Genomic DNA, 15,683 nt, shown 5'->3' on the forward strand with positions numbered 1-15,683 from the left:
TATTTAATTTTTATATATTTAATATATATATATATATAATATATTTCATATTTAATAATTATGGATTTAATTCCCCTTTTTAAAAAAATAAAATCGTTTTTAATTACACTGGGGACATTATTTTGTTGAGTTAGTTCTGACAGCTGTTTTTAACTAATTATTGGGTGCGGAATCCAAAACTGATCTCAGTTTTTCACAACCACGTCAGGTTTTTGAACTAAAGATCCCCAATTTTAAAAAATGTGGAAAAATACTGTACTTAACAGATATGTGGTTGTTTTATAAAACATTTCAAATATTGACATACAATGAAATATGAAAGAAACGACGGCAATGTTTATTTAACAGTATTATGTTTTACAACAGATATGGCATGAATCCTCTTAATTCCTACTATGCTAGCTTTCTGTTTGCAGATATTGATAGTACTGACCTATTGGGAGCTGCACACACCTCACACACTCTCAGTCAAGTTGCCACGTAGCTATAGATGAGTCCAATCATAATCAGCTGGCAAGTCTGACTACACCTAATCAGTGGAATTTTGCTTATCAGGAGGGTAAGCTGTGGAGAAAATACGGAGCCCCCCTGGTGCCAAGGTATGAGAAAAATTTAATTCATTGATAATCTGTTCCCTCAGTTTAGTAAACTGTACCCTCAGTTTAGTAATCTGTACCCTCAGTTTAGTAAACTGTACCCTTAGTTTAGTAATTATGGTCCGGATTACTAAACTGAGGGTACAGTTTACTAAACTGAGAGTACAGTTTCCTAAACTGAGGGTACAGTTTCCTAAACTGAGGGAACAGATTATCAATGAATTTTATTTTTCTTATACCTTGGCACAAGGGGGGCTCCGTAATAAAAAAAAATTGACGTGCTAGAAAAAAACTGACTGCAATTTTGAAATCAGCATGCAAATTTGAGTTTTAATCATCATAAAAATCTAACTCAACAGATTTTTTTTTTTTTTTCAAAATTGATGAGTGAGTTTTGGTGCCTCGGGTTGTAGACCCCTAAAATACATACATTTCACAAGGATACACAATTAGATCATTGCATCATATTTTTTCATAAATTTAGTATAACCCTTGAAGGACTACAAAAACTGAAAGGAAAGATTCCCTACTATTTTCATCCATGCTTTTATCTCAAGTAGACTTGACTATTGTAATGATCTTTTGACTGACCTCCCCACAAAGAGCATTAAAGAGCTGCAGCTCATTCAGAATTCTGCAGCTCGGGTCCTGACCAGAACAAAGACGTCAGAGAATATTACTCCAATTCTAAAGCCTTTACACTGGCTTCCAGTCAGCTTTAGAATAGATTTTAAAATTCTGCTACTGGTCTCTAGATCACTAAACGGTTTAGTTCCTCAATACATGAAAGAAATGCTAAGGGAATATAAACCCAGTAGGGCTCTGAGATCGACAGACTCAGGTCAAATAGTGGAGCACAGAGTCCAAAACAAACATGGTGAAGCAGCATTTATGCTGCACACAAATGGAATAAGTTGCCAACAGAAGTGACGTCATTTATTTTCCTCTTTGTTTTAAATGTTTATAAACTGTTTTTTTAATTTGTTTTTAAATGCTTTTAATCATGTAAAACACATTGAGTTACCTTGTGTATGAAATGCGCTACATCAATAAATTTGCTTTGCTTTACTTTGCTACTCCTAATTTGGAATAATTACATACAGTATGTCTGAGCCTCTATACAAAAAACATGGGAATACAAAACAATTATTCAAAGTACAGGAAAAAAAAAAAACTTCTTTGAGGTCACATGGTGGTGCATGACTCGTCTACATTGTGAAGTCCGACTTTTTTGAGGACAGCTTTTCAGAAGAAATAGATCTGCTCATATCCGCTGAAGTTTCCCGCAAAAACGGGCGTGTAGTTGTAAATCAGTGTCAAGGCCTCTTCTTTAGGGTCATCAAAGTTATGTAAACTTCTCCTCCCTGCAGAAAGCAGAAATGAGATGCATGTGATTGAGGCACATCCTCTCTTGACTCCCTTCGAACAAACTAAGACCTTGCTCATGTCAGTTCACGTAAAGCGGAACTCAAACTTCTTACACCAAGAACCACAAAAATACTTCGCTCTTCAAGTATCACCATATTGAACAATGTAAAAATTCAGTAGCCAAGTTGGCCCAAGTCTTCACGAAAAACAAGGCAGCTTTATTCATAAAAGTATATTGAAAATTATTGCAAGCCTCTGTAACATTATGCACAGTTTGAACATCAACAGTGTGCTTGAGTACAGGAAAATGAAAAACTTTACTTAATTATTAACTCAGTTATTAATTTGGTGATTCTTTCATGTACCACACTTTGAGAATCACAATATTTCATCAACCATCCATTTTGTATAGAACCTTAAAAAGGCCTCTCTAATGCTTGGAAAATTGGCACTTCAAACCCATAGTTCTGAACTTAAAACGATGTCTGAAGAAAAAAATCCCCCCCAAAATAGACTCAGTAGTAATTTTAGGTTTGTTTTCTGATGAATATATTGAAAGTCTGGATGTTTAGATAATATTGAGTGCAAATAGTGATGTTAGATACATTTGAGTAGGCTTGTTTTGTGAAAATCGATCCAGGATTCTGTGCAACAGCGACAAAATATAAAATATGAGTCAATCCTTTGTCCACACCGGCTATGCAGCGAATTCGGTCTCTGGTTCCGTCGCTGATGTCACACTAAGTCTTAGTGACTAAGACATGGTGGCGTAGCGATTTTGGCGATGAAAAATGGGCGTTCCTAGTTATTTACCAATTGTGCCAAAACGGATTGATATTCATCAGAAATTACGGCCAGTTTCATTTTCTTGAGCAAAAAATACTTGTTAGTGAAATATAGGCAATCTGGAGGCTATATGTCCTTTATCCTTAGTATGGTAGTGGGTGATCTTAAACATGACCAAGTCCAGGCTGTATGAGTGTTTAGACTTGTGGCTCTTTTTGAAAACAGGTCATCAACAATGGGGGAAATTACTCCATCCATCCATTTTCCTTACCGCTTATCCTCACAAAATTAGTTAGACCGTGTTAATGGCTAACCTTCATTTACAAAAAACTGGGCCAGGAGTGACGACAGCTGGATGGCGTGAGGCAAGTGAGGAAAGCTCTTTCTGCTGTCCCACTGAAAACGGTTGACCTCTGGGTGCCACTGCACCCCATAGAAGGGGTATTTCTTGCCTGCAATTAGAACACATGAATATATTGTTTGTAGAGCTTTACATTCAAAACATGGACAAAAATATCGGGACACGTGGGCATTCCACCTACAAGAAGTGACAGTGGAAGAAAACAGGAGCTCCACGAGCCGTAGTATGGTGGTTCACAAAATAATTTGCAATGATTTATGCCGTAACTTTTAAAAAACTGCACACCTAAATATGGGGATCGGCGCCCCAATGTACTAATGAAATCAATAACACCTTAGCTTTGTCCCAATTAAATGAGCTAATATGATTGTGACAGCCATCCATTCATCCATTTTCTTCACTGCTTATCCTCACGAGGGTCGCGGGCTGCTGGCGCCTATCCCAGCTATCTTCCGGCAAGAGGCAGGGTAAACCCTGAACCGGTCGCCAGACAATCGCAGGGCACATAGAAACAAACTATCATTCGCGCATACATTCATATATACAGGCAATTTAGAGTTTCCAATTAACCTACCATGCATGTTTTTGGGATGTGGGAGGAAACCGGAGTGCCCAGAGAAAACCCACGCAGGCACGGGGAGAACATGCAAACTCCACACAGGCGGGGCCGGGGATTGAACCCCGGTCCTCAGAACTGTGAGACAGATGTGCTAACCAGTCGCTCACCGTGCCGGCTGATTGTGACATATGTATCATAAATAAATATGACAACCCTGCATTTTCTTTGACAAAAGCCAAATTTTGTTGTTTATAGAGGAAAAAAGGCATTTTTTTCCAGAATGAAAGGCATAAAATTTGGAGAATAAAGATGGATTTTTTGAAATTCACTTAATATAACTTTATTCCCTTGTTGAACTTTTACTTTAATATCATAATATTATGACTTTATTATGGAAAATACCACTTATTGCTTATTTCTTATTCGGACTTTTTGTCCAGACAGAATACACCTTTGTTCTTGTTACGATTACCACTGCTTTCTTGAAAAATATGACTTTATTCTCCCAAAATATTTTTTTTCTCAAAATAACATGATTTTTTTTTTTTTTAATCAGAACATTATAAGTTTTTGTGGGCATATCACACTTTTGTGCGCATGAAAAAAGGTGGTGAGCTCAAGTTCATCCATATCAAACTCATCCAAGCATGCCTTTATGGACCGTTCTCTGTGCAATCGGGCACAGAAAAGCGCCTTCTCCATACTCTCAACACTCTCTCAAGTCGATTATAATGCGATGAAAGCCGGTTGAAGTCGATTAATCGATGATGTCATTGACATTCTTTTTCGCACAGTACAACGGTCCTCTGTACATTGGCCGATTGGAAGACACGCTGGCAAAAACGCAATTAGCCATTAGTCGACTTCAAGCTTAAAACGTCGACGCAGAGTCGTAAAGTCGACTCGTCGGGTCAACCACTATCTGGGTAAGATTATTAATTTTTTACAAACCTTCGATGGTTGAGATGAAGCTTACTCCATTTTCACCAACATTTGTAGAGATCAGGTAGAAGAAATCCTGCAGCTGTAAGTTTTGCTTGAAGGCCTGGGAACAACATATTAACAACACTCGTTAAGTAAACATAAAGTAAGTAACATAAATTGAAGAATGTTTTATTTGACAACAGCTAGAGAGTTTTGGTCTACTTTCAATGTGAGTCCATAGTGGTGAAAATGACCAGTGAGAGGTTCTTTTTGCAAAGCCTTCATCAGCTCCTGAGGGAAGTCCGCAAACATGCGACTGGAGAAGGCCGCTGTGAGGGAAACAATTAAAAGACACTTCATTAGCTGCGGCTTTTTTGAGATGCAGTCAGTGGTGCGGAATTGCATGCCATCGTACTGAGAGGTTTTTCTCATACTTGTACGAGCTTCTTGAGCAACATTACACGGGCCGAAGTGTGAAGGCACGCAGCTCTGTATCACCGCAAAAGCCATCCACAACAGCCATCACATGTCGTGCATACAGACTAGTATATGAACTGTTGCCCTCTGGCAGGAACTTCAGAGTGCCATGCTACAAATTGATTTAGAAATAAACTGATTAAGAAATAAATGTATCCCCTCACCTCGTGTCTATAAAAGTACACAACAGTGGTACCTCATTTGCTACAACTCCCTTGTAATTTTGCATTTTGTTTTGGACCTAGAGTACATTCATTACAGTCTTAAAGTTATAATTAGCATTTCAACTTTATACAGTTATGATTTTTCAAATTAAATTAGATTTTTGCATTCATTCTTAGTAATATAAGTATTAAAATGATCAGTTTATTCAAAATATATCGTTTTTTTAAAGTATTCATTTAGATAGATTTTTCTTTTTTTTTTCTTTTAACAAACTATCCATTTATGTACTTAATTATTGTCAATGTTAAAACGTTATACAAACGGAACACATTTGTTGATTAAAACTACATATCAACACATTTTTATTTAAAAAAACATTAATTTATTTACCCCGCGACCCGAGTGAGGATAACCGGAACGGAAGATGAATGAATGAATAATTTATTCACATTTATTTGAACTTTTTGTTATTTTTTAAAATAAAAAAAAATATATGTATTTAACCTACTTACAACCATTCAATACAATTTGTACAACTTTAAATACCGATTACCTAAACTTCTGACATTATTTACAAATACAACATGTTGCAACTTCTTATAATTGCATGTGTGCAGTTGAAATGCAACATATAGCCACATTATTGTAGCATTGTTGTGTTGTCCACTCTTTTAATTGCTTAGTATATTCTTGACTTACTATGGCTGGATACATGAAAATAGGAATAATAAACGATGTTCAATGAAAATGTATCTGAACGTATAAATCAAAACTAAGCATAATTATCTTTATGCAGCTTTAGTTGGATGTCATTACAGTAGTGTTGAAGTGTACCTAATGTGTCCACTAAGTGTACAAATGGTAAGAATTGTGGTAAGTTTTTCTCTGCTTCCACTAAGTGGTAGGATGCAGTACTACTATTTAACACATAAACACACCTTGGATCAGAAAAAAAATGAATTGGAGGACAATTTAAGCAGCAACATTTTTGAAAAATTGACTATTTATTTTATATGTTTTGTTACATTTTCAAGAAAAAAAATAATGGTAATCAACCATTATATTATTTGATTAAACCAGCTCAACCATCAACGGTACAATTTATTTATATTCATATTTGTCACTTCATATATTTTTGCTGCATTCGGCGCAATCCTATCACAGATAGAACAGTTCATTGCTGAGTAATGAATTAAAAGGCAAGTGAAAGAAATTGCATTTAACAATGACCCATAGACAAACAACCATTCACACCTACGGACGATTTGGAATCTTCAACAAACCTAACATGTTTTTGAACCGTGGGAAGAAACTAGAGCTGAGAGTCGAACCCCATACCTCAGCACTGCGAGGCAGATGTGCTAACCCATTAGACATACAATAAGACAAATAAGTGACAAACCTCGTGTTAAGTTGAGAGGCAAGGCCACGTTCTCAGCCGTGGCTTTGGTCAAGAAATTATGGCCGGACACCAGGACAGTGAGCAGCTGCATGCCCAAGCACGTACCCCACACTGGGAAGTGGTCTCCTGCCTCATTAGCCTGTAGTGCGCACATTTGACAACCATTATCATTTTCAAAAGAGGTGGTTTAAAGAGTGAAAGCATTCCCCCCTAATCATAAAGACTCTAAGAACTGTCATAATGTCTGTTCTTGGGGAAAAAAGCTCAAAAGACAGACAATTACCGGTAATACAATATTTTCAAAAGTCACAGTATTAGGTACACTTTTCTGCATCTAAAAGGACAGTTTGCACTTTTACAAAGATGAATTCCCACTTTTGATTGACACTGTCAGAGAGGTATTAGCTATAACGTAAATTAATACCAATCGAACATTTTCAGAATTACAGTAAGTATTATTATGTTCTGAGTATTATGATCCAATACAGTTGTTGTATTGGATCTCATTAGATTGTGCAGGTGTACCTAATGTTGTCAATGTATTTTGTCATTAGATCTGATCAGCGGTGGCAAAGGTACTCACTCTTTGTACTTAGCATGGATATGAAAGGTCTACACACCCCTGTTTTGTTCAAATGTCAGGTTTTTAGTGATATAAAGTGAGACCTAGATAAATCATTACAAAACGTTTTCTACCATTAATTTGGCCTATAACCTGTACAAAAATGTTTCTTGTTTTTTTTTTTGCTTTCTAGCAGAAGCCTAAATGTTTTGTGTTGAGTTTCCACCTTTTCTAAGGCCCCCTTCAGTGTAGATATGGTGGGTTTTTGCTGATGAGCAGTGTTGTATATTTGCCAAGCACACCTTTTGGAATTACAGTCAAATAGTAACCTTGGTTTCATTGGAGCATTACAAAATCTCCCAAATATATGATGGAAAATATGTTATGGTCCAATGAAACCAAAGCTGAATTGACTGTTAAAAAAAAAAAAAAAAAAAAACTTTGCTAGAAGTAGAATTATTGATTCAGCTCCTTTACTAAAGTAAAACAGTACGGAATTTGAAATGTACTTAACTACAAAAGCAAAAACAGGTTTTTTTTTTTACAGTCAATTGTATGTGCTATACGCACACAATATAGCTTCCCTCTTTTATTAACTTCTACTGTGCTTGTAGCCTACTGAGAAGTACATTTTAAAAAACACTGCAAACGCTATCAAAACCTGTTCCCATAGCTTTGAATTATCTTAACGAAGGCCATGTATGCAGGAATATTGCTTCTCAGAATGGTTTGCATTATATTCCTTAATGCTCCCTGGTTCATGTTCTTTCATGTTGCTGCTGTCCCTATTCTTTTCTCCAGGATCTCACTCAATCAATCAATCACGGGCTCCCTCTGATACATCGGTACAAGATCTCAATCAATTAAGATTTCAATCGCAGTTGCCCCTTTCTCCCTCTAGTATTTGTCTTTATCTACATTGTGTTGTGATCTGGAGGATGAAAAACAGTACCCCGACTATTTTGACAGTAAGGAGTACAAAAAAAAGAGATATCTGTTTTCAAATGTAGGAAGTAAAAGGTCATAAAGTAAAGTACGGATACCTTAAAAATCTACTTAAGTGCACTAACGAAGCATTTGTACTTTGTTCCTTCCCACCATTCCCTGAATATTGTCAGTTTAGAGGTAAGACACTATGAAAATATCGCTTCCAGTTCAGTACGCTACTAACCTTCAGAGCAAGCTGATAAAAAATCTTTGACACTCTTGCAAAGTCAGATGTCTCAAGATTGGAGGCTCCACCGATGAGTAAGAGCCTGAAACACAAATCACGAGTCAGCGCCCGAGACGGATCACTGCTGATGTAGTTAATGTTTGCTTACCCATTTATCCTGCTAAAGATGTTTTCATACTCAGCAGTGGTAAGAGTCAGTCTGCGTGGGTGAAGATGAAGAGAAAAATTGAATAGTTTCAAATATTATTTTAATGGCCACAAATGTTCACAACTGACCTGATCGGCATCACTCGGCTGCCCGCCGACTCAATGTACTTGACGTAGGAGGCAGGTATGTATGTGCTCCCATATTGTTTCATCACTTCATCTGAAACAATCTGAGTCAGAATACCTGCAAGGACACGAGAGGCAGCGCAAAAATCAAGTCTAGTAGACCTCCGCATACTCACGGTTCGGCCTATTCGCAGAATTATTTTTTCAAAATTTTAAAGAATTGTTTCCAATATTGTCCCTTTTTCTTCCTCTTTGCTGTTGTTTGGGGGGGGGGGGGACCAGCCACGAACAGACTTATTGGCAGTTTATCCCCGCTTATTCAAGATTTTTTTTTCAGTGCAATAATAATGGGCAATGGGCATCAATTATCTGCAAATGTTTGCTATAAATTTTGAATTTTAATTTGAATACCACTGCGACTGGCTGGCGACCAGCTCAGTGTGTACCTCGCTTCTCGCCCGCAGTCAGCTGGGATGGGCTCCAGCACACCCGCGACCACAGTGAGGTTAAGTGGTCCCGGAAATGAATGAATGAATTTAAATACCAGTTTCCAATGTTTAGCTTTTCGATTTAAATCATGCCTTTAAATAGTTTGGCTTTTATCCATCCATCCATCCGTTTTCTTTACCACTTATCCTCACGTGGGTCGCGGGCTGCTGGAGCCTAACTCAGCTATCTTCGGGCGGGAGGCGGGATACACCCTGAACTGGTCGCAAGCCAATCGCAGGGCACAAAGAAACAAACAACCATTTGCGCTCACATTCACACCTATGGGCAATTTAGAGTCTTCAATCAACCTACCACGCATGTTTTTTAGGGATGTGGGAGGAAACCGGAATGCCCGGAGAAAACCCACCCAGGCACAGGGAGAACTTCCAAACTCCACACGTGGGGCCGGGATTTGAACCCCGGTCCCCAGAACTGCGAGGCAGATGTGCTAACCAGTCGTCTACCGTTCCAGCTGATTGTGACATATGTATCATAAATAAATATAACAACCCTGCTTTTTAATTTAAAAAGTAAAGCATTTTTTAATAAAAATTACATTTTTATTTTTGTAAATTTAAATGCAGCTTTAAAAGTGAGCTTAAGCATTTACTATTTTATATACAACATAATATAAATTACATCTTACATGTTTTAAATTTCCATCCATCCATCCATTTTCTGAACCGCTTCTCCTCACTAGGGTCGCGGGCGTGCTTGGAGCCTATCCCAGCTATCATCGGGCAGGAGGCGGGGTACACCCTGAACTGGTTGCCAGCCAATCGAAGGGCACATACAAACAAACAACCATTCAGAATCAGAATCAGAATCAGAATCAGAATCATCTTTATTTGCCAAGTATGTCCAAAACACACAAGGAATTTGTCTCCGGTAGTTGGAGCCGCTCTAGTACAACAAACAGTCAATTTACAGAACACTTTGGGGACATAAAGACATTGACAAAAAACAATTGTGCAAAAAGATGCAGAGTCCTCTAGCACTTAGAGCAGTTCGAACGACTAATATTGCAATAGTCCGGTGCAATGACCATTGTGCAAAGGGCGCTGAGACTTCAAGGAGTGTATGCGGTTTAAAGTGACGAGTAGTGCGATCATCTGGGACAATGTCGGTTGTGCAAATGTTACAGATACACCTCAATCAGTGTGCAAATGGAGCAGATGCTACTCTGGCATGAGTGGCCAGTATATGCAAATAGTGCAGCATGGCGAGACAACTACAGTGAGTGCACAAGTAATACATAATTGGCCCCACAGAAATGTGACAACGAACTCAAGTCAAAAAATTGCGAGCTTGTTGTAATGGAATTATAGGTTAGGTGTTTAAGAAGTTGATCGCAAGAGGGAAGAAGCTGTTGGAATGTCTACTAGTTGTAGTTTGCGTTGATCGGTAGCGCCTACCTGAGAGAAGGAGCTGGAAGAGCCGGTGACCGGGGTGCAGACGGTCCGAGAGGATTTTGCACGCCCTTGTCTTAGTTCTGGCAGCGTGCAAGTCCTCAATGGTGGGTAGGGGGGTCCCGACAATCCTTTCAGCAGTTTTGATTGTCCGTTGCAGTCGGAGTTTGTCCTTTTTTGTAGCAGCACCAAACCAGACTGTGATGGAAGAACACAGGACCGATTCGATGACCGCTGTGTAGAACTGTCTCAGCAGCTCCGGTGGCAGGCCGTGCTTTCTCAGAAGCCGCAGGAAGTACATCCTCTGCTGGGCCTTTTTGAGGACGGAGTTGATGTTGTTCGCCCACTTCAGGTCCTGAGAGATTGTAATTCCCAGGAACTTGAAGGTCTCGACGGTTGACACAAGGCAGCTGGACAACGTGAGGGGCAGCTGTGGCGAAGGATGCCTCCTGAAGTCCACGATCATCTCTACCGTCTTGAGCGTGTTCAGCTCCAGGTTGTGTCGCCCGCACCACAGCTCCAGCCGCTCCGCTTCCTGTCGATATGCAGACTCGTCACCGTCCTTGATGAGGCCGATGACAGTGGTGTCATCTGCAAACGTCAGGAGCTTGACAGTCGGGTTCGCTGAGGTGCAGTCGTTCGTGTAGAGAGAGAAGAGCAGCGGAGAGAGGACACAACCTTGGGGCGCCCCAGTGCTGATGCTGCGTGTGGATGAGGTGGCCTCCCCCAGCCTGACCTGCTGTGTCCTGCCCGTCAGAAAGCTGTAAATCCACTGGCAGATGGCAGGTGAGACGCTGAGCTGGAGAAGCTTGGTTGAAAGGAGTTCAGGGATGATGGTGTTGAACGCTGAGCTGAAGTCCACGAACAGGATCCTCGCGTAGGTCCCTGCACTGTCGAGGTGTTCTAGGATGAAGTGCAGTCCCATGTTGACTGCATCATCCGCAGACCTGTTCGCTTGGTAGGCAAACTGCAGGGGGTCCAGCAGGGGACCTGTGACACTCTTGAGGTGGTCCAGCACGAGACGTTCAAAGGACTTCATGACCACAGATGTCAAAGCGACAGGCCTGTAGTCATTCAGACCAGAGATTGCAGGTTTCTTGGGGACTGGAATGATGGTGGAGCGTTTGAAGCAGGATGGAACTTCGCACATTTCCAAAGATCTGTTAAAGATCTGAGTGAAGACTGGAGCGAGCTGGTCCGCGCAGACTTTGAGGCAGGATGGGGATACATGGTCCGGTCCTGTTGCTTTGTTAATCTTCTGTTGTTTGAAGATGCGTCTCACATCCTGTTCATGGATGGTTAACGCAGAAGTCAGAGGTGTGGTTGTGGTCGCGGGTGCGGCCGGGTGGGTGTGTGGAGTGAAACTGTCCTTTTCAAATCTGCAATAGAAGGTATTCAAGTCGTTGGCTAGTGTGCTATTGTTCTCAGCTTGGGGGGATCGTCGCTTGTAATTAGTCAGCGATTGGAATGCACGCCAGACTGATTTCGAGTCGTTCGCGCTAAACTGTTTTTCCAACTTTGCTGCATAGATCCTCTTTGCAATGTTAATTTCTTTAGTAAGCTGGTTTCTAGCTCGATTATACAGGGCCCTGTCCCCGCTCTGATATGCAACTTCCTTAGCTTGGCGAAGCTGCTTAAGTTTAGCAGTGAACCACGGCTTGTTGTTGTTGAATGTCCGAAATGATTTTGTTGGTACACAAACCTCTTCACAGAAACTGATATAGGATGTGACAGTGTCCGTATATTCATCCAGGCTGCCAGCTGAATTTTCAAAGACACTCCAGTCTGTGCAGTCTAAACAGCTTTGAAGTTCCATCTTTGCTTCATTGGTCCACTTTTTGACTGTTTTCACTGTAGGCTTCGCACATTTAAGTTCGCACTCACAGTCACACCTACGGGCAATTTAGAGTCTCCAATTAATGCATGTTTTTGGGATGTGGGAGGAAACGGGAGTGCCCGGAGAAAACCCACGCAGGCACGGGGAGAACATGCAAACTCCACACAGGCGGGCACGGGGATCAACCCCGGTCCTCAGAACTGTGAAGCTGACACTCTAACCAGTCGCCCACCGTGCCGCCTGTTTTAAATTTTTACATTAAAATTCACTTTTTTAGCTATTAAATTAATATGCAGTTTGCAGGTTTGCTTGTTGCTATGAAAAGTATAGACCTCAACAGGAATGGGAAGTAGGACAGACAATAGGAGGGAAGCACACCAGCAACAGAACAATAAGCACAGTGAAACTTGGCAATTTAAACACATTAATCGTACAACTAAATCACTATTCTATATCAAATTATAAAATACAAGTTAAGGTAATCTGTTGGATAAGCTGGGACACTGCAGCCCCCTGGCCTTAACGCAGTAACCTCTGCTTGTATTGTACTTACCAATAACAGGTCTATCATTCACAATGTTTTGCTTGTGTCGAATCAGCTTGGCCTGGTAAGAACTCAAACATCCACAGATAAAAAGGACACATAAAAAAGAGCACAATCGCATTTTGAAGCCTTAACTCTCACAGAGGAATCAACCCCCTCAGCAAATTGCTCTTGCAAAAGGAGAGAGTTTATGCTGAAGTTGTGTTATGTTGAGTTGAATGAGGAAGTGAAGTGAGTGGACATTTGACTAATCACATGCACACATACTGCACAGTGTACACTGGTAAGTGTGGATTTTAGGAAGGACATGCTTGCTTATAGGGAAGTTTGTGCTTTGCCAGTGGTAAAAAGTGAGAGCACTCACCTACATTTACTACCTAAACTGTTTGTTCCCTGCAAGTCATTTATTCCCAACAATCTATTCTCTTTTTTTGCAATAAAACATGTCGCTGAAAAATAGCAGTAATGATGTTTTGCTTCTCCACACAAAACATTTTCTCACATGTATTTAATTTAGTAATTGATGTATTTTTCTCTAATGTAGACCAACAAGTAGAAAAAACAGCCAAACAATTGTACTGTATTGTTTTCATTGTTTATTATTCATAATATATGAATAAGCTTATAACACGGTCACTCAGTGGTGATGCATATTTTTTTTAGCTGTTGGAATCTACTGCTTGGATTCATAGATAAATTTACAAAGGAGAATTAAGGCCATTGTGAAAAGATTTTTTTTAAAAGTCGCATCATAAAGATGATTACAGATGTTATATTACGAGAAAAAACCTTTATGAGAGTAAAATAGCAAAGAGAAAAAGTCTTAACGTTAAGAGAAAAAGACATTGTAATTTGACAGAAAACCGTTAAGATTAAAAACTGATCCATAGATTTGAGTAGTATTATTACAAGAAAAACTCGTAATAGTAAGAGAAGAGTCGGAATTTGACTGTTGGGGGGTTCTGCATTTTGTGGAAACCCAACTTTGCTTTAGAGGGCTGAAGATCAGCTTTAGGGGGGGCTAAGACAAAAAAACGTTTCCATTAAAACATAATACTAAATAATTTGGGGGGGGCTTGAAAAGTTTTTTTTTGGGTGGGGCTTCAGCCACCGGGCAATATTACAAGAAAAACTGAATCTTACAAGTTGTAGTAAGTGAGAGGAAAGTTACAATTGAATTAGATTTTAGGAGAATAAAGCCATCATCCTAAATAATAAGTTTGTAATCTTTAAGAATAAAGTTGTAAGAGTGAAAGTTGTCAAAATGTTGTTTTACAAGAATATATTTTATGAAAACAAATCATACTCCCATGAGGATAAATTGGTAATAGTGAGTTAACAAAGTTCTAATGTGAGAAAACATTTGCAAAAATAAAGTTGTATTATTACGAGAGAAGTCATAATTTGACCATATAACATGATTTATCTTCATACTCTATTCTTTTTTTTCTCTTAATAAGAAGACTTAATTATTGTGACTTTAGTCTCGTAACTTACAGTGGGTACGGAAAGTATTCAGACCCCCTTAAATTTTTCACGCTTTTTTTATATTGCACCCATTTGCTAAAATCATTTAAGTTCATTTTCCCCCTCATTAATGTACACACAGCACCCCATATTTATTAAAAAAGCAAAACTGAAATATCACACAGCCATAAGTATTCAGACCCTTAGCTCAGTATTTAGTAGAAGCACCCTTTTGAGCTAATACAGCCATGAGTCTTTTTGGGAATGATGCAACATTTTTTTCATACCTGGATTTGGAGATCATCTGCCATTTCTCCTTGCAGATCCTCTCCAGTTCTGTCAGGTTGGATGGTGAACGTTGTGGGTCATCATTTTCAGGTCTTTCCAGAGATGCTCAATTGGGTTTAAGTCAGGGAGTCACAGAGTTGTTCTGAAGCCACTCCTTCGGTACTTTAGCTGTGTGCTTAGGGTCATTGTCTTTTTTTAAGGTGAACCTTTGGCCCAGTCTGAGGTTCTGAGCACTCTAGAGAAGGTTTTTGTCCAGGATATCCCTGTACTTGGCCGCATTCATCTTTTCTTTGATTGCAACCAGTCTCCCTGTCCCTGCAACTGAAAAACACCCACACAGCATGATGCTGCCACCACCATGCTTCACTGTTGGGACTGTATTGGACAGGTGATGAGCAGTGCCTGGTTTTCGGCGCACATGCCGCTTAGAATTAAGGCCAACCATTTCTATCTTGGTCACTTCAGACCAGACAATCTTATTTTTCACCATCTTGGAGTCCTTCAGGTGTTTTTTTTAGCAAACTCCATGCAGGCTTTCATGTGTCTTGCACTGAGGAGAGGCTTCCGTCGGGCCACTCTGCCATAAAGCCCCGACTGGTAGAGGGCTGCAGTGATGGTTGACTTTCTAGAACTTTCTCTCATCTCCCGACTGCATCTCTGGAGCTCAGCCAAAGTGACCTTTGGGTTCTTCTTTACCTCTCTCACCAAGGCTCTTCTCCCCCAATTGCTCAGTTTGGCGGGACGGCCAGCTCAAGGAAGGGTTCTGATCGTCCCAAACGTCTTCCATTTCAGGATTATGCAAGCCACTATGCTCTTAGGACCCTTAAGTGAAGCAGAACATTTTTTTAACATTGCCCAGATCTGTGCCTTGCCACAATTCTGACTCTGAGCTCTTCAGGCAGTTCCTTTGACCTCATGATTCTCATTTGTTCTGACATGCACTGTGAGCTACAAGGTCTTATATACAACCGCAATTCCAATGAAGTTGGGACGTTGTGCTAC

At 39.9% G+C, this 15,683-nt stretch overlaps 1 protein-coding gene across 1 annotated transcript; it reads right to left on the minus strand.

Annotated features, from left to right (window-relative positions):
• Positions 1-289: 289 nt before the first annotated feature.
• LOC133399929 (gamma-glutamyl hydrolase) lies at positions 290-13,352 on the minus strand. The gene is made up of 9 exons (XM_061671957.1): positions 12,936-13,352; positions 8,651-8,765; positions 8,523-8,573; positions 8,372-8,456; positions 6,639-6,777; positions 4,817-4,923; positions 4,622-4,715; positions 3,065-3,202; positions 290-1,960 (listed from the first exon to the last, which is right to left on the minus strand). Exons 1-9 carry the CDS (start codon positions 13,045-13,047, stop codon positions 1,842-1,844), a joined length of 960 nt encoding a protein of 319 aa, XP_061527941.1. The 5' UTR covers positions 13,048-13,352; the 3' UTR covers positions 290-1,841.
• Positions 13,353-15,683: the final 2,331 nt, after the last annotated feature.

This window comes from Phycodurus eques, chromosome 3 (genome assembly GCF_024500275.1).
Source record: "Phycodurus eques isolate BA_2022a chromosome 3, UOR_Pequ_1.1, whole genome shotgun sequence".
NCBI lineage: Eukaryota > Metazoa > Chordata > Actinopteri > Syngnathiformes > Syngnathidae > Phycodurus > Phycodurus eques.